Below are 20,316 nucleotides of genomic sequence, written 5' to 3' on the forward strand. Positions count from 1 at the left end.
AGTTACTACTTTAAAAAAATCTGATCTCCTTGATATGAAAATGTGTTTCTGAGTGACGAGGACACTTTGCAGGTAGATTTATTATGGTTTTTACCATCTGCTTTAATAAATGAGTGAGCAGAGCATTTCAGAATGACCTTCGGTTGTATCCATGAGAGATGAGTTTGAATGTTCTGAGTGAATTATGGCCATTAGACAGCTAGGGGTACTTATTCTGGAAATAGTGATTTATCAGTTGTTTGCATGCTGATGCTTTTATTTGTCTGGAGATATGCTAATGTGCTTTAATGTTGTGTTTCCACACAGTTGCAGCTTTAGCCACTTTCTGTGGTGTGGGGGCATAGGCAGCAGTCCCATTGTTTGGCTTTGCAGACTTTGTTAAAAAATACTGGATTGCTCTGTTGCTTTTTAGTTGGAAAGGAGTTAATAAAACTAAATGTACTAGAAGAAATCCATGAAATCAGTGAACAGATAAAATGTTATTATTTGAAATGCATAATGTTGCATAATGGATGTGTATAAAGTGTGGCAGAGATGGAAGTGCTCTCCAGACATAATGAAAGAACATGGATTCCTGTTTCCATAATTGAAGTTATTTCATACTTATCTGTAGGGGAAAAAATAGCAGGATTTTTTTAAAGAGATTTGCTTTCCATTAGTAATTATATTTAGCTGTAGCTCCAGATACCTTGCCAAGTCTTTTTTAAAAAAAGTTGGAAGGAAGATGCATTTTCTTTCAAGATAATTAAATGTTTTGACTGCAGATTTTTCCTCCAGAGTGAATAAAGTATATGTGCATTAGGAAAAAGTTTTAATTACTCATATAGTTTATAAGAGTTATATGGAGGAAAAACATTCTTAATCCCATGCTTAAAAATGGGATTGAAGAAAAGGGTATAAATATGTTATGTTCCACTTTTACTTTTTTGAAGTGTAATGGACTGTTATTAATAGAGTACTTGCCATTAGCAGCCTGAAAAACCATTGCATAAGATGAGTTTCTCATATCAGAGTTTTGAGGTTTGATTAAACCTGTGGCTAAACCTCGAGCCCTGGCAGAGGGATAAATATCAGCCTGGATTTTGGGCTCAGTTCTGCTCTGCAAGACACCAGACAGAAATGCAGGAAGCCTTTGAGCTCTTCCGAGTTCAGTCTGGCCCTCTGAATGCCTCCAGAATATAAATAATAAAAACCAGTATCACCTGATAATTCATCTCTGCTCTCAACTCTTGGTCTCTCTCCCAAACTGAGTTTTTGAACTTTTATTTTTCTTGGTACCCTGGTACCATGATCCACAGCTTTGTTTGCCTTGGGGATTCAACTCTGCATTTCTGTACAAGCACTTTAACTGTTGTAGAAGGTTATTGGCCTTCATCTAACAGCCTCTTTGAGACTTCAAATGAGAACCATTAGGGCAGTGGAATGACAGAGATACCTGCCTGCAATTCTCTCTGTCTCCCAGGCACTGTAATGTCTGTTGATCTAGGTGGGCTTTTTCTAAAGGATCTGTGAATCTGCTGGGTTTTAGTAGGAGGGCTTTACTTTTCCTTAGAAATAAAAAAGAAAGCTTTCTCTGTTTGTTTTGGGAAGGGCCTGTCTCTAATGTTATCAGCAGAGGTTTCTCGTTGAAGGTAATGGATTAAGGGATTTCCCCCACCTCTTCCCCTACCTCTGCCTTACAGAAATGGCATCAGACATTCCTGGCTCCGTGGCCTTGCCAGTGGCTCCGATGGCGAGTGGACAAGTGAGGATGGCAGGATCCATGCCTTCCAGAGGAGGAAAGCGTCGCTCTGGGTAAGCCATCTCTTTTGGGGTTTTTTTTCAGGTCTGAAATTGGAAATTACTTGTCTTGGAAAACTCAAAATGCACCTGTATATATGTGTGTGTTTATTATGTAATGTTATATTTACGTAAACTGCATTTTAACATTAGTCACTGATGTTGTGTTTTTCTCTTCAATGCATCTGTTCTTCCTGCAAGATCAAACTTGCTGATAAGCATATGGCTTGTTGTTTTGCTTGTTTCAAAAGATTTTCAGGTTTGGCAAAGCATCCAGAAAGGAGTTTGGATCCTGTGGCTTTTGTAGATATAATGAATGCCTAATGCCTATATCTATTTAATCTCACAGTGATTTACAAGTGAAAAAAGGTAGCAAGATTGCAAATGCAGACTTACTCAATTTCATCTGAAGGTTACACTTGGAATCTCTTAAAGAGAGGCCTATTAAAGATGTTTTCTTTATAGTTCCAGGTACAGAAATATCATGAGAGCTCACTCTTCAGAGATTGTGGACCATGATATTATAGGTCTCACTGGAAGCAGCACAGTCTTCTGGGAGGAGGGCCTGAATCAAATTCAGCTCTTATACAAGCTTGAGGGCTCTGCTAAAGAAGAAAATTTATTTTGTGTAGTGTCAGAGGCTGATGTGGTGTAGGGGTAGTTGCCCACATCAGATTGCTCTGTGGCAACTCATATTAATTCTCTGTGTTAGAAGAAAAGTGTAGCGAGAGCTTGGGAAGAGCAGAAAACTACTCTCTAGTGTTAACAACTCCCTCCTGTTTTTATCAAAGGTTGATCACAAATAGTAATGGTCTTTGGATGATGCTTTCTCAGAGATAACTGATCTGAGAGTCTCCTCAAAAGAGATTGATTAGTCTTATATTTAGTCCTAAATCAGGCGGTGGTGGGGCTTAACAGCATCAGCAGTGAGTGAAATCTTCACTGGCGAACAGCTAAGGAGGACATTATTCCTGGCAAGAGCTGCTCTAGGGATTGTTCACCAAGGTACGTGTCCAGCTTTGTGTGTCTGCTCCAATAACAATGCTGGAGTCTCAGTCTTGGAGTGAATTAACAAGGGAGAAGGTTGACCTTGCCTCGAATGCGGAGCGAGGTTGGTGTGCTGTGAACCCTCTGGATGGTTGTTCTGAGGGGTGTTCCTTTGGACAGAACAGTTTGAATATCTCCCCCCACTGAGTGCCTTTCTTCTGCTGAGCTAACTGTATGAAATTGGTTTGAGAAACTCCTAAAATCTGTCTTTGACAGGCATCACACTTTATTTTCAAGCTGCTGCGAGAAAACCTTTTTAAACTTGCACTCAAAAGAAAAGACAAAGCATTAACATCTTTTCATTGCTACCTAACATAGATAAGGTTTTGTACTTGAGTTGTAGGATATTTGATCTCTTTTTTGATCATAGACCATGTCAGCTCTGAATATCAGTTTGCAATTTACCGTTGCCAAGGTTTGATGCTGCTGACTGTGATATTAAATACTGACTTGATATTAATTGAAATGCTTTAACTGTTGCATTTCAAGTATTGTCATTTATTTGTAAGAAGGTGAAGGGAAGGGAGGGTGGGAGGAACATTAAATCAAATTATTTTAAATGTTTTTAACATGTTAATTGAGTAAATTAGTATAGATTCACTTTTATACCTGGATCGTGGTATTTCATCTGTGCACTTTAGCTCTGAATTAATTGCCTTTCTCCAAGCCTGAGCTGAGACTACTTTTTTTCTTTTTTTTTTTTTTAATGTTCGCTCTGTGTCTATTCAGACCTTGAGGGAAAGAATGCCTGCTGTGTCTAATTCCTGTGAGCTTCTCTTTGAACAAAGTTGCAGCTAACACTTGGTCCTTTCACTGCTGTTCTGGTGATACATCTTCGTACACCTCAATCCTTGGGCATTTTAGGAGTGTTCTGTGTCAAACATAAAGGAGTGGAGCTAGCATACCCAGCCAGCTTTCCCAGTTTTGGTTATCTCTGAAAATTGTTTCTTTTTTCATAATTGCTGAGGCAAGCTGGCAGAATAATTGCTGTGTGGACTTGAATATAGATCAGTTTAAACTCAGTGGCTGTCCAGAAGGTGTTTCTGCCGTGTCGGCATTTGGCTTCTTTGATAGCTTGGAAAAATATTTTTCCTTTCTATAAATTATACCAACTACTTCATAGAAAAAAGTGACAGCATAAGGTAATGCACTGCAGTGGTCAATGACTACCTTGGATTAATGCACCCTCAGTTCTTTATTTTATGTGGTTTTAATGCAGGCTTTAATGCAGACACTGTATTAGAGGATAAGGGGCTTTTTTCACCTTCCTGAGCTGTCTGTACTTGGGCAGGGAGGGTTGGGGTTTTTTGGATGAGCTGGTTTCAGTTGCATTGGTTTTGTTTTGGTTCATGGTGTAGTCTTGCCTTTTCTCTGAACCAGAACTGCCAAAATCTGGGAAAAAGACACCTCACTCCACCATTCCACCCCTCAATAGTGTGCTCAATAAAAGGCTGTAATACCGATCCCCATCTGCTTCTCAGCTGCATTTGCTCCTGGCCATTCCTGCCTGCCCTCCTCCTACACTGTGTAATCATGGCAAGCATCTTTTGACATTTCTTGGGAATTTAACATAATAATTTTGTTGCAGTGTTGAAATCCTCTCATATGTCAATGCTTTAATATGTGCAGGTACACCTTGTTGGAGGCATTTTGGTTTGTTGTTTTTTTTTAATGAAAATGTTTCTAATTGAGAATAATTAATTTTTAAAAGTATTTTTATTACTGTATTTATGGTAGCCACACATCTTCTAAGGAAAATACATTTTAATAAGTACCTCATGCATCAGGCCTTTTCAGGATTGATGTCAACAGTATGAAAGAGGAAAACAAGATTTATGCTGTCTCTTCAAAACAAAAGAGCATAGTGCAGCTCTTTTTTAAAGCCTTTTTTTAATGGGAATTTTAAATTAAGATAAAAGATAGTCTTTCTGAATCTTCTGAAATGATGTCATTTGTCTTCTGGGAGGCTGCTTCTACTGTTTTGCTAATGTGCAGTATATTCTATCTAAACAGAAGATCTTATCTGTCAGGGTATGAGGAGGTTGATGGAATATTATTTTTACGTGTTCTGCTGTGTTCTACTAAAGGTTACAACTGATTCACTGCCTTTCCTTCTGGCTTGCTGTAAAGCAGACACAATGGATCAGGCAGGACAGTGGAATCAATGACTTTATATCTAAGGGAGTTTCTTTTTAATGTTTCAAAGGGTTTTTCATTTTGCACAGTGAAATTAGGAAATGTGTTATTAACAAAGATGGAACAGAGATACATTTGCTGTTGCATTTTTTTAAAGTATTGATATTTTAAATTAAATTTATGGTCAATTTCTGTATGAAATAAAGGAGTTTGGGTAGTTTAACAAAGCAAAGGCATTATTTAAAGATTTAAAGACTTAGTCTGGTGCAGACTGATGTTATACCCTATGCATTCAGATTCTGCTGTGATGAGCCCACTGTAAATGTGAGAGGTGTTACCTGAGGACATTAACCCATCAAGAATCTCCTTAAGGAAGAAGCTGATATCCATCGAAATAAATAGGTGTGTTAGTCACCCTCACTCCCTCAGAGGTGGTGATACAGTGCAGGCAGCAGGATCAAGCCTTAAACTGTTATCATCTCTAATTTTCTGCATTGTATTCCAGTAATAATAAACTAGATTGAATGCAGAACAGCTAATATTTGATTTTGGGGAAAACCCATCCCTTAGCACTCAGCTGGAGTATTTGGCTGGAAGCTAAATAAATCATAGAATCATATCCACCAAGGCATGTGATCTCAGTGTACTGGAGAGGAAGGAAAAGAGTAACAAAATTAATCTGTCCCAGATTAAAGCAGAGTCTCATAAAGTCCCTGAAGAAAAGGCTTTCCCCCACAGGTGTATAATTTTTTCTGCAGCCCTTTCCCCCCAGTTTGAATCTGTGTTTCTCTCAGATGTGTTTCAGCTGCCAGGGAAACCAAGTAAGGGTGTGCCTGATGTGATGCTTTTGTGAGAGGCTTCAGGTGGAGCCATCGAAGTGCTGCCCTCCACCTGTAAACAAACAGCTCTCCGTAACATTGATTTCTCCATTTTCAGTGCAGGTAGAAATATTCCAATTCATATAAATGGGAAGGTTTTTCTGGAATGTCACATTATTGCATATGGGGAAGAAGCAGGTAGGTGAGAGGAGACCCTGGGCTGTACCATATGTGTAAATGTTGGATTTCTGGGAGTGCTGCAAGTGAATCAAGGGGGATTCAGGCTGCTGGTGGCAGCCCTGAGGGCCACATTTGGGGTGGCAGCAGCAGCTGGGTCCTGCCTTAGCTGCAGCCCTGTGGCAGAGGTGAGGCCAGTGGCCACTGGGGGTCGGTGGTGTTCTGCACGAGGACCTTGGAAGCGGATTTGGTGGTAATTAGGTGAGCAAAGATGTAATTTATAGTGAAAACGGCGATTGCATCAAAGCTGAGCAAGTTAAATGCACAGCTTTTCTTAAAGCTCTTTGGGGAAAATGGTTTTCTCTTTGCTTCCTCCAGAAATGAATAATCACTGTTACCATCTGGAAAATATTATTGTAACTTTTCTAGAGCCATGTCCAGTTCCTGTGCTGACTTGCTGCCCTCATTCCATTTGTACGGAGGTTGCTGTGACTCAGACACTTCTTTTATGGGCCAGTCTGTCTTGGTTGTCAGAATTTAAGAAGGAAGAATTTAGAAGAATTTAGGAAGGTAGTGCCTGACTGGCACTTCTACTTCTCTATGCTGATGTAGGTTTAGAGACTGGTTTTGCATCTTTGTTCCCACACTCTGGACATACAAATCTCAGTTTGTCATTGGTAGGAATGACAAATTAATACTGAAATAAATATCATTGTCACTTTGAAGGGTTATTTCCCTTAATAGGACTTATACCTGTTAATATGAACAGTGTTAGAGACATGGAATCTGTAGCGGTATGAAGTTTTTCTACACTGAAAGCTTAGAGTGTTGAAGAAATCTGAGAAAATGTTTGCAAAACAGAACTATAATTTCATACCTACATAAATTAAAAGTGATTGATCAAGGTCTGTATATCATACTAATGTATTTTTATTAAAATAAATACACTAATACAATAATTGTATATGATATTTTATATCAGCTTGACTGTTTACTTTAATGGCAGAGTTACATCCTTATATTTGGGCATATAAATGTTTATCCACCTCTGTTTAGAGGTACAAAAATGTCTAAAATGCTTTGTAAATTATACTACTGTATAACTTCGTAGTGATAACATCTATGATGCAATCACACTGCCTAATCAGAATCTAATTTAGATGTCTAAATTAGGAAGATAATCTTCCTAGTCTGTCTGTGTAAGAAGTGAACAAAGAGGTTCCTGCTGTTTGTGGCTCCCTGGAGGAGCCAAACTGGCAGGCTGGGATTTGGCCCAAGGAAGAACTCGGCTCTTCCACAGCCTTGAGAAGGTCTGGGACATAAATCAGCTGATGAGCTGCTCCTAGGTCTGGAGGAGATGAGTGAGACTGGAATCCTCCGTCGTTAACACCTCTAGGCAAAACACAAATCTAACAACACTGAGAGCAGCTGCCTTGAATGTTCATGCCACCCTTGCCAACGCCTTGATTGCTGATTTGGAAATCTTGCTTTTACAGAATGGACTTTGATGATGAAGATGGGGAGGGGCCCAGCAAATTTTCAAGGTGAGCATTTACAAGAGTTGGCCAAATCACTGACTTCTTTCAGTGGGGAAAGACAGCTGTCTCATTACTGGTGTTTGAAAATCAATATAAATACGGGTGAAGAACTTGCCAGCAACTCAGCCCAAATATCAGATACTCTTTTTATCAGCTCCCTCTGAAAATTAGGCATTCTGTCAGAAACCTGCCTAATGTAGTTATTGGCTTATAAAGCTGACAGTGTGTGTGTCACAATTTCACTCTGCAGCTATATCAAATGAGAAAACTTGTGATTTTTAGCTTAGTATTTCAACTGCTGTAGATGGACTTAAGTTATTTGACATTGCTGAAGTTGTCTTTCGGCCACTGAAAATAAAATTTAATTTCTAATTTATTTCAGATGTTAATTGCTTGTTAAGACAATTTAGCAGATCCTAGAGGTGGATTTTATTTAATGAGCTTTACATTATGTACCATTAGGTGTAGCTGAATAGTAAAAATTGACAAAAATGTTAATTAACATGGAATATTCAAAGCTAGAAATAAACAGTAAAGCCTCATTGCCATTTTTTTCATTTTTCCTTTATTTTTTCTGGTCACACTGTTTGCATTTTTTCATTAGAAACCAAGCAGCTGCAGTGAGGGGTGTAGATACTTTGAGGGCTGTGGGTAACTGCTGATTATCCACATTGTAATTGCAGCTCTGTAGCAGCAGCTATGTTGAAGCACAGCTGTCACTGTAGGGTTTAACAGGGTTATTCCAGTCAGAAAGTGAAGTGTGCTGAAGATACACTGTGGCACCATATCATAATTTACTGGACAAGACCAGCAGCACTCCTGTTTGGTTGATTTCGTTTACAGAACCAGTCCCTGGTCATTTGAGGGCCTAGTCCTAGAACACACATGTTAAGGGAGCAAGATATGTGAGGAATGGGAGCTGATTTGTGCCTGCACAAGCATCAGGGTTTCTGGGCACCCTGATACATATGTGTTGGTCCTTCCCCATTCTGGTTTTGGCTTTCAAAATTTGGGTTGAGCCAATAATTCCATCGCTTTTAATAGAGAAGTATGCTGTGATTAGACTCAGTTGATTTTAGGTGTCAGTTCAAAATCTGATATTTAAGTCTTAAATGCTGTATAGACCCCAGATTGTTCTGGTTTTAGAGAGTACAGAAAAACCATGCAGAGACACCCAGGGCTACGTTCAGACATCGTCTTCTAGTTGTTCCCTTCTCCAGATTGCTCACATGACTTATTCCTTAGCTTGTTTCGGTCAAAATTATTTAGTTATCAAAGAGCTGCTGTTTAAATGTTGAAGCTAACCCAGCTGGCTTTGTCTGAAGTGTCTGAAGGAGCATGTGTGCAGAGGTCAGCTGGGAGACTGGAAGGGAAAAAAACCCAGTAGTTGGAGGCAATAACATCCTCAGCCCAGTCAAGCAGAGAAGGATGAGTAGCCAAGCCCCAGGCTGGTGGGGGCACAGGAGTAGTGGTCCTAGCACAGTGCTCCATGGCAGGTGACACACTCTGGTCCTCAGGGCTTCCAGCTCAGCTCAGGTATCCCTGCATGACCCCTCATCTCACACAGAGCCTGTGCATGTGCTTCCCCTGTAACGTGCCCGCTCCTCATTGAATTGTTTTTTTTTTTTTTCTGAAAATTACTCAGTCTCAGTCTGTTCTCCAGGCAGAGTCAAGGGGAATAAAGTGGCATTGTCACTTGAATGTTCTGAGGGTGCTGGTGTTGAACACAAAGAAGTACAGCTCAAGGCTTGCTTAAGCTTTGTCTTCACTGTTTGAATGAGGAACTTGCATAGGTGAATTCCTTAAAATTAGTTTTAATTCATTTCAGACAGAAAAACAGAAAAAGTTCATTATTGATTTGTTAGAAGTGGAAAAACATGCTTATTTAGGCTGTATTACATCTTTGCTAATACATGGGACATTCATAGACTGTCTGTTGTAATAAATTACATCATTCTGGAAAGGTGTACAAAATTTTACATTTTGGTACAAAATCTCATTTAACTGTTCTTGAGCAGTTGTAGTCTTCACTTCTAGAAAAGCTATTACCTTATTTTTGTGTTTTCCAAAACATACATTTTGTGTTTTGGAACTAGCAGTTTCATTTCAAACAAATGAATCTTTCAATAACTATGCTACCAAAATCCAATTTAAAATGATTCGTGCATTTTTTAGGAAAGAGAAAGAGGAGCAGCATGTCATTTTTTACTGAAATGTCACATTGCTGCCTGTTGGGACAATGCTTCAGAAATAATGAAGCTTTAGTCCCACAGGACAAAATTCCCATTGGTGGGATTTCCTCCACAAAGGTGCTGCTCAAACACCACACATCCCTGGCTGGGCATCCAGCTTCTGTTGATTTGAGCAGGAATGAGGTACCTGTTTACTTCTAGGAAATTAAGCCAGTTTAAATTTCACTTCTATTTACCCAGCAGTTTCACCTGCCTGCCTGCCTTTTGCCAGCCTCCACGACAATCAGTGCAGTGTCTGTACCTTCAGAGCTTTTTCCTGAAGGCTCCCTTACATAAGGCATCGCCCTTCAGCCGTGTCTCTGCCCTCCGTGTTATCTGTGGACCATCAGTGCCCTCTGCTGAATGGAGGGAGCTGTGGTTGCAAGCTGGAACAGATACAGCCCGTTCACTTCCAGCACAGCAATGAATATTTCATGCCCTGCTGTGGATAAAAGCTCACTGGTGTTTTCTGTACTGGTGCTGCTTGTTAAGTTTCCCAAGAAATCGGTGTATGTCAAAGTGTTTGCTTAAATCCACTGAAATGTGTCTTCTCTTTTTGTAAATATACAAATGAAGTTTCTGGATTGGCATGGCTTGGATCAGGCTCTGTGTTTTCTTTGCTGTATCATTCTCATTCCCTTGTTTTTCTTGCTGTTATTTGTAATGGTTTGTCATTGTGAATTTTTTTGCTTTCTGCTGTGTGTTGGCCATCATGCAGTGCATAACCCTTGTTGATTGATGTACTATCTTTTATTTCTAGGTATGATGGTGATCAAATCACTGGTGATAAGGAAAAGTTTGCAAGGTAGGCGTGTCCTGTAGAGCTCTTCTGCTGAGAGAAAAGAGGGGGATGTTCGTGTCCATAAAATCTCAGTACGTGTGCCTTAGTTTGGAGAGATGGTTATTTTGAGTTAGGTGGGATGATGATCAAAGTACTGCTGACACAGAAGGGAAAGGTAGGAAAAAGGGAAGTCAAATATGGTTTGCCCCCATCTTTCTTTTATATAATGCTGTTCATACTGATCTTTTGGCTGTTCCGAAACTACTTGAATTCAGAAATACAAACCCTTAGTGGTTTTGGATCAGCTCCCCTGTATCCCAAAATTTAATGTCCCTTTGTAATTTCCATATAAAAACAGCGTTAAAAATGACAGAATTAGGACATCATTCTGTACAAGTTTGTGAATGCCAGGGTTCCTAGGACACATACTTTGAAAGAGGAACACAGCCCTTCTTTTTCTTTTAAAGATTTAAATTTGAACTAGTTTCAGGAAACTTCTGGGGTGTTGTCTGCTTGAACATTTCCACAGCCAGTAGATTAACATGCTATTACTTTCTAGCTTTTAAGATCATAAATGAAATGGACTATTCGGATACCCCTTTTCTCTCAGGAAGTTTTACAGTCTCTTTGTTACTATAAGGGTTGTTTTCAATGTCCAGAAGTACTAAAATGCTTCAGTGGTAGACAATGTATTGTGTACTTACAAGTGTGAAATGTATGTTGAATCTGTCTGTTCTTTGTCTCTCTCTCTCTTTTTCTTAACCACCGCTTCTCTGAAAATGCTGAACTTAGAGCAAGCTTTCATCATGTAAAAATGCTTTTATCTTCCCCGTGTCCATATTTATCTGCATGTCCCAGCTGGCATGTACACATGTGTGCTCTGTGTACATGTGCACTGTCACACCAGCTGTGTGTATGATCCAACTCCCCCTGTTCCCTCCTACATCTGTGCAGACCCACACGAGGGCTGTTCCTCAGCCAGGTGAAATGAAAGGTTCACTGTTACAGTGTCCTGGACAGTGACCTCAGGCAAGGCTTGGCTGTAATTTACTGAGCAGCCATGGGCTCTCACAGCTGGATTTTCTGCATATCACACAGTAAGCACAGGAATAATAACTGCATGTAGCCCTAACAAGTGTTGTTTCTGCAGACTGTGCCTCGTGCATGTAACACCTGTATGTGCAGGGGCAGGATACCCAAAGCAGGGCAAGCCCTTGCATTCCTCTATTTCAGGAAGCAGCTTACAATTCTTTCCTGCATTTCAAGAAAAGGCTTAATTCCTAAAAGTGTCCAAAATGTGTGCCAAGCCTAGCTTCTGCTTTCATGGTCAGTCTTCATAGCAGTCAGCTCCAAAGAATGTTGCAGTTTCTTTTAATGTTGTGTTATCACATCAGTCAATGCTGGTGGACTCTCCAAGCGATCACCTCTCACATCTTGTTGGATCAGCCAGCGATCCCACAAGACAATGCCATGCACAGCTCATTGAAATCAGTGGAAGATGCTGCTTTGACAACTGAAGCATCATCTACCTGTCGTGTACTTGTATTTAGCTGCCACCTGACAGGTACAGTATGAGAAGAATAAGTGCTGGGCACTGAAGCCTTCTAGGTCCATTTGGACCATTTCAGATGTATATATTGATGTGATTCCTTAATGCTGACCAAGCAATGGTGATTTCCAGAATGGGAAAACTGAACTCTGAGATGTTTATTTCTGAAAGAGTCTGGTGGTGTCCATTTTGGGATTTCTCAAATTTGATTCACCACCTCAGCCATATGATTCCTCTAAAGGATGAGAACATTGCAGCCTAGCCCAACTTGGGGCAGCATCAAGTACTGTCATTGTTGCTTCCCTGCTGTGCTAGATTGTCCCTGAACATAAATTCCAGTCTATGTCTGACAAGCTGGATGTTTACTTGCTGTCTTTCATACTTATTTATTTATTGGGATTTTTTTTTGGTATGTACTGTTATCTCATATATGATCCCAGTGCTGCAGTCTGATCCTGCAAGCATGTAGTGACTCCCTGCAGGGATGTGGGGTGTTCCAGACAGCATTGTTTGGGATCTGTGTTGTCACTGAGAGGGATTTTTTTCATAAGTCAGTGCTGATGTTTCCTGCTGATCCAGTTGTTAGTGAGAGGTTTCCTCTAAAGGACACCTTTTATGAAAAGCTGAGAGATGCATCACAGCAAATCTGGGAGTTTGACTGGAGTTGGCAGATGTTAGCGCCTCACATATTTCTACTTCATTTTGGACCTTAAACCAAAGGAGATTAAACTGGTTAAGAGATTAAGGCCACAAGCCAATAAATAGAAATACAGGTTCTTTTCACAGCTATGGGCAAATCATATTTATCTGTCTGTGGCCTGGATTTTCTGTCTGTAAACGGAGGGATAACAGCGGTTGGCTTTGTAAAGCACTTTGCTCTCCTGGGGTGCAAACAGCAAAACAAGTGCGAAGCATTATGATTCATTACCTCCAATTCAGATTCTTACACTGCTCACATCTCTTTCCTGTTGCTTTGGTGTTTCTTTAAATGCTCAGGGAGAATCACAGTGAGATTGAGAGGCGCAGGAGAAATAAGATGACCCAGTACATCACCGAGCTGTCGGACATGGTGCCCACGTGCAGCGCCCTGGCTCGTAAGCCCGACAAGCTGACCATTCTTCGCATGGCTGTTTCCCACATGAAATCCATGAGGGGCACTGGAAACAAATCTACTGATGGAGCTTACAAGCCTTCCTTTCTTACAGAACAGGTAGAATTTACAAAAATGTTGGTTATCCCTGGGTTTTTGGTCTTAAAAGGTGTGAGGAAATGCTGAGAGGAGTAGAGCCTCAGCTTGATCCTTCACTGTCGTGTAGCAGCTGGTACCAGTTACATATCCAAGGTGTGAATACAGACAGTTTTTGTAACGGTTTGGACATGATCTTAACACTGTGACAGATCCTTCTTTTTGGAGAAGCAAATTGGCATTCTTACCATTGAGATCCATCCATCTGAAAAACAAGTCACTCACTGCCTCAAAGAAAGGAATTTTCACCTCCAGATCTGGATTCTTCCCATCATAGCAGAGATTCTCTAAAATAAGTAAAAAATTAGTCTGGAAAGACCTGCCTCTTTCTCTGGGGATTAGAGGAAGGTTAAAAACATCATTTAGTCTTGATGCTGGAGTTCCCAGCAGCTGAACTGGGCAGGGATGAATCCCATCTGTACTGGCTGAGGTACTTCTTGGTTACATTTTTGATGGAAGAAGGAAGATGCACCCAGTGCTTGAAGGAAAACTCTATTTACTGAGCACATTGAAAATTCCTACCACCTCCATTGTTTTTGAAGTCCTATGGGTGTAGTGTTCATTTTTGTGGTCTGAAGTGATTTAAGCACTTACACATGGAAGTTACGGCTGGAGGCTATACTTCTTTCTCTTAGATAAACAGCAGCTGCTGCTGACCCCTCAGTGCTCACAACTACTTATTCCAGCTCTCCTGGAGTGTGTTTCTGGAGGGACTGTGCCATTCTGCTGGTGGCACACCCTAGTCACTTCTCATTGCAATTTTTTCGTTTTTTAAACCTTGCAGAAATACAGAGTTTGCTTTAATCTTTTTTTAATAATGTGCAAAACTGATTACACTATCCTCAGTATAGTGTGACTAGCTGTGCTGTGAGGTTTTTTGTTTAGTCAGTAGTTCAGGATCAATGTGCTTTCTCTAAAACAAAGCAGAAGTTTACAGGTTGAGTTTCTTGAGATGAGTTACCCATTTCTTAGTAGTTCACCAGATTTTTATCCTCACCTTATCAGCTAATATCTACCACTCAGACACTAGCCCTGCTGAGCTGTCCCACCTGGAATGGGACTCGGCTTGTCCAGAGCTCTGTGTTTGAGTTCCAGGTGCAGTATCTTATCAAGCTCTGGTGGTCACTGGAGCCACCAAAGGCTGTTCAAGCTGCTTTTCCAGGAACTGGAGTGGTGGTTATCATCCTTTGCCATGAGAGGTTTTCAAGCTCTCTTAAGGAAAGAGGGAGTATTTCTGGGTGATGCTGAGGCTTCATACTCACCAGCTGGAAAAAGAAGTCAAAAAGCAATAGAGCCTTCTTGTGTAGTGGCTTAGGGCCCCTAATGGAAGAAGAGGCTGGAGATTCTTTCCTCAATCCCATTACACTTTCTGCCTTTTGTCCGCTGACTGTTTAATTTACAAACAGAGCTCATCCTGAGCAGGGCCACGGAGAATCAAACTAGAAAGTCTTATTGCTTTCTTTCCAATTAAATTATTCAGAGCTTTTAATTAAGGGATGAGTTTGCCATGAGTTAGAGCTGTTCATTTCCTCTGTTTGTACTCTGAAATATCTTTTTATTTTTTAATGTTAGATGCCTATCACAGATTATACAGTGAGTATTAGTTGTTTATTTTCCTTAAGTGCATGGAGATCACCAGATGAAAGGCAATAACAGAAAATGAAATGTTGTTTGTTATTGAGATGGGCAATTTATGCCTTGCTGCAAGTTTGATTGTATTGTTACATCAGTGAAAATTTCTGTCTCAGTTTTGATCAGCTACTAAGATCACAAGAAAACAATATTCTCTGACAGTGACAGACATTATATTTAATTCCCTTTCCTCGCTGGCATTCTAATCAAATCCTTTCTTTGGAAGGAACTGAAACACCTTATCCTGGAGGCTGCAGACGGGTTCCTGTTTGTAGTTGCAGCTGAGACGGGAAGAGTGATCTACGTGTCAGACTCTGTGACTCCTGTGCTGAACCAGCCTCAGTCGGAATGGTTTGGCAGCACTTTGTACGAGCAGGTTCATCCAGACGATGTGGAAAAGCTGCGAGAGCAACTGTGTACATCTGAAAACTCCATGACAGGTCAGATATGGCTGATGTATGCTTCTGTGTGTTCAGGATCCCTGGAGAGCTTTTCCTGACATTCACAGTGCCAGGTGTAAAAATCTGGTTAAAGCAAAACTTGGCTAGATAAAAAGTATGTTTTCTTGCAGGCAGTACAGTAATATAAATCTTCTTTTGAGTGACTGCATTTTGCTTCCTATTCACTGACTTCAGTCAAACCACTTTCATGTAGCTCTGCATTCAGACTCTGGTTTGGAATCTGGATTGTTCTTAGGCATGGTCTGGAATCTAGATTGTTTTCATTTCATCCTCAATGAACTTGTGACTTCTTTACAAGTATGTGTTTCTTTAGGGCAGTGTTTAATTTGAAGTCAAAAATCATACTTTAGACTTTTCTGTTTTCATACAAGTTCCTTGTGGTTTGCTAATTGGAATCTTGAGGGTAAAAATTTCAGTGTTTGGCAACTGAAAATATACTGGGTTTTAATCATGAAGCTCCTGTGCAGTCGTGTAAGTTACCTGCAAGTTGATTACCTATCATATTGCACATAAAACTAAACCATATTCATATCTACAACTCTGACTTTTAGTTATTCATGCTCAAAGCTGCCAATAGGAAACTACCTTGTCTTTAATAGGATATGTATATGTTAGAGCTGTGAGAATTAGCTAAATCCTGTTGTAACTCAAACTTGGAAAGGAGGAAACTTAACTTTTCTTTTTATTCTTCACATATTATGTTTCTAGCTGAAGGAAAAAATGTAGGGGATAATATTAAAAAATCCCCTGATCCTAGCAGAAGTCACATAATTTCTCTTTGCTTTAGTAGTTAAGATTTCTGATCTGGTTTGCTGGAAGTTTTGTTGTGTTTCATAACTCAAAGGACAGTGATCCAGTTTTGAGTGAACCTGCACACTGTTTACAGCTTCTATGTCAAAACAGTGCCAAATTCATGATTTCCTGTGGTTTGAATGTGATGTGGTTTTGGCAGAGCTTTCATGTATTCAAATGGGAAACTCAAAGCAAAATTCTGTGGTGAAACTCCAGATGGATAGAAACCAAGTGAACAGTTAGGGGAACCTGTGCAGGGCAAAACCAGCTGAGTTTCATACCACGAGACTTGCAAAAGAGCACAACCTCTCTTTTTATTTTGCAGCCTCTAATACATTTTAACATACATACCATCTTGTCCAAGAAGCAATTACTCCAGAGCCTTAGTGAACAGTCATGTTTTGACTTCCAAAAGTGCTCAGTTATGGGACTTAACCTGCTCAAACTGGAGCTGGACTAGACAAATGCAGAGCACTTGTGAAAACCCAACTCTGTATTTTTTCCAGCCTTATCTATGGGCTTTTCTTCTGCACTGAATTGATCTGTAGCCAGTGGAAAGAGAAGTTCAATAGTATTTATAGAGCTAAATCTTTTCCCTGCCTGAATCTTTTGGAGTTGTCAGATTGACACAGAAGGCCTGTAAATCTGGTGTACATGGACAGCTGAACATTTTCCCAGCATGAGGAAAGCAGGGTTGCCTGCTCAGCTTTTTGAATACTTTTGTTTTAAAGGTGTGGCTGGTAAAGTACAGTAATTTTGTATACAAGTAGTTCTGTCAGGTTTTGGAACATATAGATAACCAGAAAGTTTTAGATTTATTATTTTAAACTTGTATTTCCTCCACTCCACAAGGTACTGTTAAATAAGAGAAGCAGTCTTCTATAAGGACTGTCAGTCCAGCCTCAATTTGTTTATAAGCAGCGGGCAGCAGGACTTTAGCACCATCACTCTTGCTCCTTTGAGATACCTTCTAGGAGAAAGGAGATTCTAGAGTCCATTCAGCCAGTTGCACTTCCCTTGCTGTAACACAGGCCATACTGAGAGCAGCAGCTTTGTAACAAGTACTGAAAGAAATCTTGCAGTGACCTGAAATAATGTGTTTTAGTGACATTTTAAAAGATGTCAAGGAGGCAAATGCATTTCCTCTAATTTGGTGTTTATTGAACCAAGTCTTCCTTGGCTTTCCAAAGGCATGTTTCATGCAGGACAAAAGGCAATGTAGAGCTTGAAAGTGATGGAAACCACAAGCCAGTCAGCTGCATCTGGAATGTTTTTTTGCTCAGAGTGAAGTTTGCTTTAGGCAGTAGGAACATCCTCATCTTGTAGTAACGTCTGGCTGTTGAGCACAGGATCTGCTTAGGGAAAAGATTTTGAAATGAAAGTGTGTTATGAGTTTTAATTTTGCTCTCTTCCTCATATTCTCAGGGTCCATTTTCTCAGTGCTATAACCTCGCCCTTCAGCCCTTGAGCTGAGAAAGCAGTGACAGCATTTTGTCTGAGGACTTTGACTGAGGACTGACTTCACTTGCCCTGCAGCAGATCGGAGTGGTGTCCTTTGGTTGTAATTGTCTTGTTACAAGTGCTGATCATTAGTGTGGTATTGCTGGGATTTTCCCAGCACCTCTTAGCAGTCCTGCTAGCTCAGAGATGCTGCTGCAGACCCTGAGAACTTGGGAGGCTGCCACTGCCAATGGGGAGGGACAGAGAACAAGCCAGTGGAGGAAGCAGGCTCCCGCTCACATTTCTGCCCCCAGGAATAAGGCTGGGACTGGGGCTGTGCTCACATGAGCATTTCTTTGGCAGTCACACAGCTTATGCAATCCTCACCTCATTTCACCCTCTCCTCCTTTGGCACTTCTGTGGTACTTACATATGAGTCACAGCAAGGGGTTGACCTGCTGAAAGCTAAACTAAGCTAAAGCCCCTTGGTTTTGGTACAGACAACTGTTTGGCCCACCTGATGATGGGATTTCTCAAACTCTTCTGAGTACTAACACCAAGGAGAAGCAGGAAGTGAATAGTTAGGAGGAGACAGGACTTCAGGAGCTGTAAAATGTATGTCATATTAAAGTGTCTGTCAACCATGGCCTCAACCACGTGATGTGTTTTGGGAGTTAGTTGCTTGCTCTTCCTTGAAATCTTAGGATATGGGGAAGGATGGATAATTTGTATTTAATTTTGTGTCCTTGGAGATTTTATTCCCTGGAAATGGAACAATTGTCTGCTTGTTTATTGTGCATTAATTGCTAACACATTGTAGCAACATGAAAGCTGAACTGTGAAGTGTATGAATGGTTAGAAATGATCTAGAAAAGAGCAGCTGAGCCGTGATGATGGCAAAAAACTGAGCTCCCAAGAAGTCTTTATGTGCGTCATGTGCATGATTAATCAGAATGGGGCAGATATTCAGAGTGATAATTCATTTTCCCTCTTTGTTCTTCAAAATCTGCAGATGTCAAAATAAAACTTCAAATATGGATGAAGATCAGATCCCACAGGAGGATCCATTAGCAAGGACCTCTTTGAGCTCAGGGTGCACTGGTGGAACTTGGGGGATGTTGGGTTCAGGTGCAGGCTCAGCCCCAGTGCAAGTGAGAGCCTCTCAGTTGCAGACAACATATCTCTAATGGTACAGGGAGCAGACAGAACTTAGATTTAAGTGTAGAGAAAAGCCACTTCTGAAGAATTCCTCTGCTACATTAGCTTTCAAAAAAAATGACTAAGTAAGTATTGTTGTAGACTGTCCTTCGGTTAAAATGCAGTGTTCAGAGCACTTTACAGGACTCATTTCTACAGCTCTAATTGTCCATAAGCAGTTCATGAAATAAGAGTGATCAATACAGACACCTCTGTGTGGTTGCCTGGAAATATTCCCAGTGATTCCATGATGTGTCTGGGATGTGCTTGTCAGGGCTGTAAGATCCCTGTTCCTGCACCCAGTATCTGCAGTGGTGCACATGGGAAACACCCAGGTTTGTTGCCTTCATGCAGGCAGCACAGCACATAGAAATCAGCTATAACATCTCCCTTCAGCCTCAGCCTCTGGAACCCGAAATATGCCAAGGAGCAGCACATGCCATCCCACCCATGACACAAAGGCTCCTCAGGACAGTCGGGTTCCCCAGGAGTCCTTGCAAACTGTTCCAGCTGAACAGTTAAAGGGTGCTGAAAGTGCAGAGCAGTGACTGCAAGAAAATTATGAGAACCAGAACCTCTACAGCTTTCATTTACAAGTGATTTAAAAATGACTAAGTCACTTCACTTGCTAGCTGACAAAGATTAGTTGAGGTTACTTCTGGACAGAACTTGTATGCCAAGTTTAGTCTTGGCAAGATCTTTTATTGCCATATTTTTTAAGTGCAACAAAGTAGAACTTTATGATGGAAATGATGACTGACCACAGCAAAAGTTGAGCTGATAGGCATCTCTTGAGAAGAAAGGAGCATTGTGACAGTTTTCTGTGGTTCATGTATATTATGGAAGCATCACTCCGTGCTATGCAAGCATAGATTTGGACTGGGGAACCTGTCTCGCAGAACCTTCTAATAAGATGTTGTCTTGCAGTGATGATTTCAGCTTAGGCAGTTTTCTGTCCAGCTGCAAACCCGTTACCAAGTAGTTTGTAGACACAGCCACAAAATCCAGATGTTGTAGATAGAGTCAAATTGTAAAAATGAGAAAACTAGTGTTCAGCTCGAGAGAGGGAAGTGCCAGAGACCAGGCACTTCGCCAGTGAAGAAGCAGAGTAAGGCATTCCACAGCACTGAACAGAGGATAAATAACCATGTGAAAGAGAAAATTAGGGATAACTTATCTCCTCAACGCATAATCTTCCTGAAAATCAGCACAGGATTTTTTGTGCTGTGAGCTGCCTTATACTGCCATGTCTGTTTTCCAGCTCTGATTTCTGCCTGATCTTTCTTAGAAGGAAGAGGATGGTTCTCAAATTGACAACCAGCCAAGTGAATGCAAATGTGTTTTGAACTCTGACTTTACATGAATTATTTAGAATTCCAGCTGATACAGAGAAGAGCTAGATGAGACTCCTCTTTGGCTTCACATATAAAATTCTCCAAAGAAATTCAAAGACTGAGTTGAGCCATGACAAGAAACACAGTCCTGGCAAATA

At 40.6% G+C, this 20,316-nt stretch overlaps 1 protein-coding gene and 1 long non-coding RNA gene across 11 annotated transcripts in view; one reads left to right on the forward strand and one right to left on the reverse strand.

Moving 5' to 3' along the window:
• ARNT2 (aryl hydrocarbon receptor nuclear translocator 2) overlaps positions 1 to 20,316 on the forward strand; it is a 92,845-nt gene that overhangs the window by 23,176 nt on the left and 49,353 nt on the right. For 5 of the 10 annotated variants that reach the window (XM_068203768.1, XM_068203767.1, XM_068203770.1 and 2 more), the window contains exons 2-6: positions 1,683 to 1,794; positions 7,454 to 7,501; positions 10,487 to 10,531; positions 13,053 to 13,266; positions 15,161 to 15,374. In XM_068203768.1, coding sequence (XP_068059869.1) covers positions 1,683 to 1,794; positions 7,454 to 7,501; positions 10,487 to 10,531; positions 13,053 to 13,266; positions 15,161 to 15,374 — 633 coding nt within the window. The remainder of the gene's footprint in view (positions 1 to 1,682; positions 1,795 to 7,453; positions 7,502 to 10,486; positions 10,532 to 13,052; positions 13,267 to 15,160; positions 15,375 to 20,316) is intronic. The other 5 variants (XM_068203773.1, XM_068203776.1, XM_068203777.1 and 2 more) reach the window with 2 other exon arrangements.
• On the reverse strand, positions 17,327 to 19,245 carry LOC137481841 (uncharacterized). Its single transcript, XR_011003709.1, has 3 exons — positions 19,035 to 19,245; positions 18,145 to 18,233; positions 17,327 to 17,539 (listed from the first exon to the last, which is right to left on the reverse strand). It is a non-coding gene; the product is annotated as an uncharacterized lncRNA (long non-coding RNA).

The sequence above is a fragment of the Anomalospiza imberbis genome, chromosome 13 (genome assembly GCF_031753505.1).
Source record: "Anomalospiza imberbis isolate Cuckoo-Finch-1a 21T00152 chromosome 13, ASM3175350v1, whole genome shotgun sequence".
Taxonomy (NCBI): domain Eukaryota; kingdom Metazoa; phylum Chordata; class Aves; order Passeriformes; family Viduidae; genus Anomalospiza; species Anomalospiza imberbis.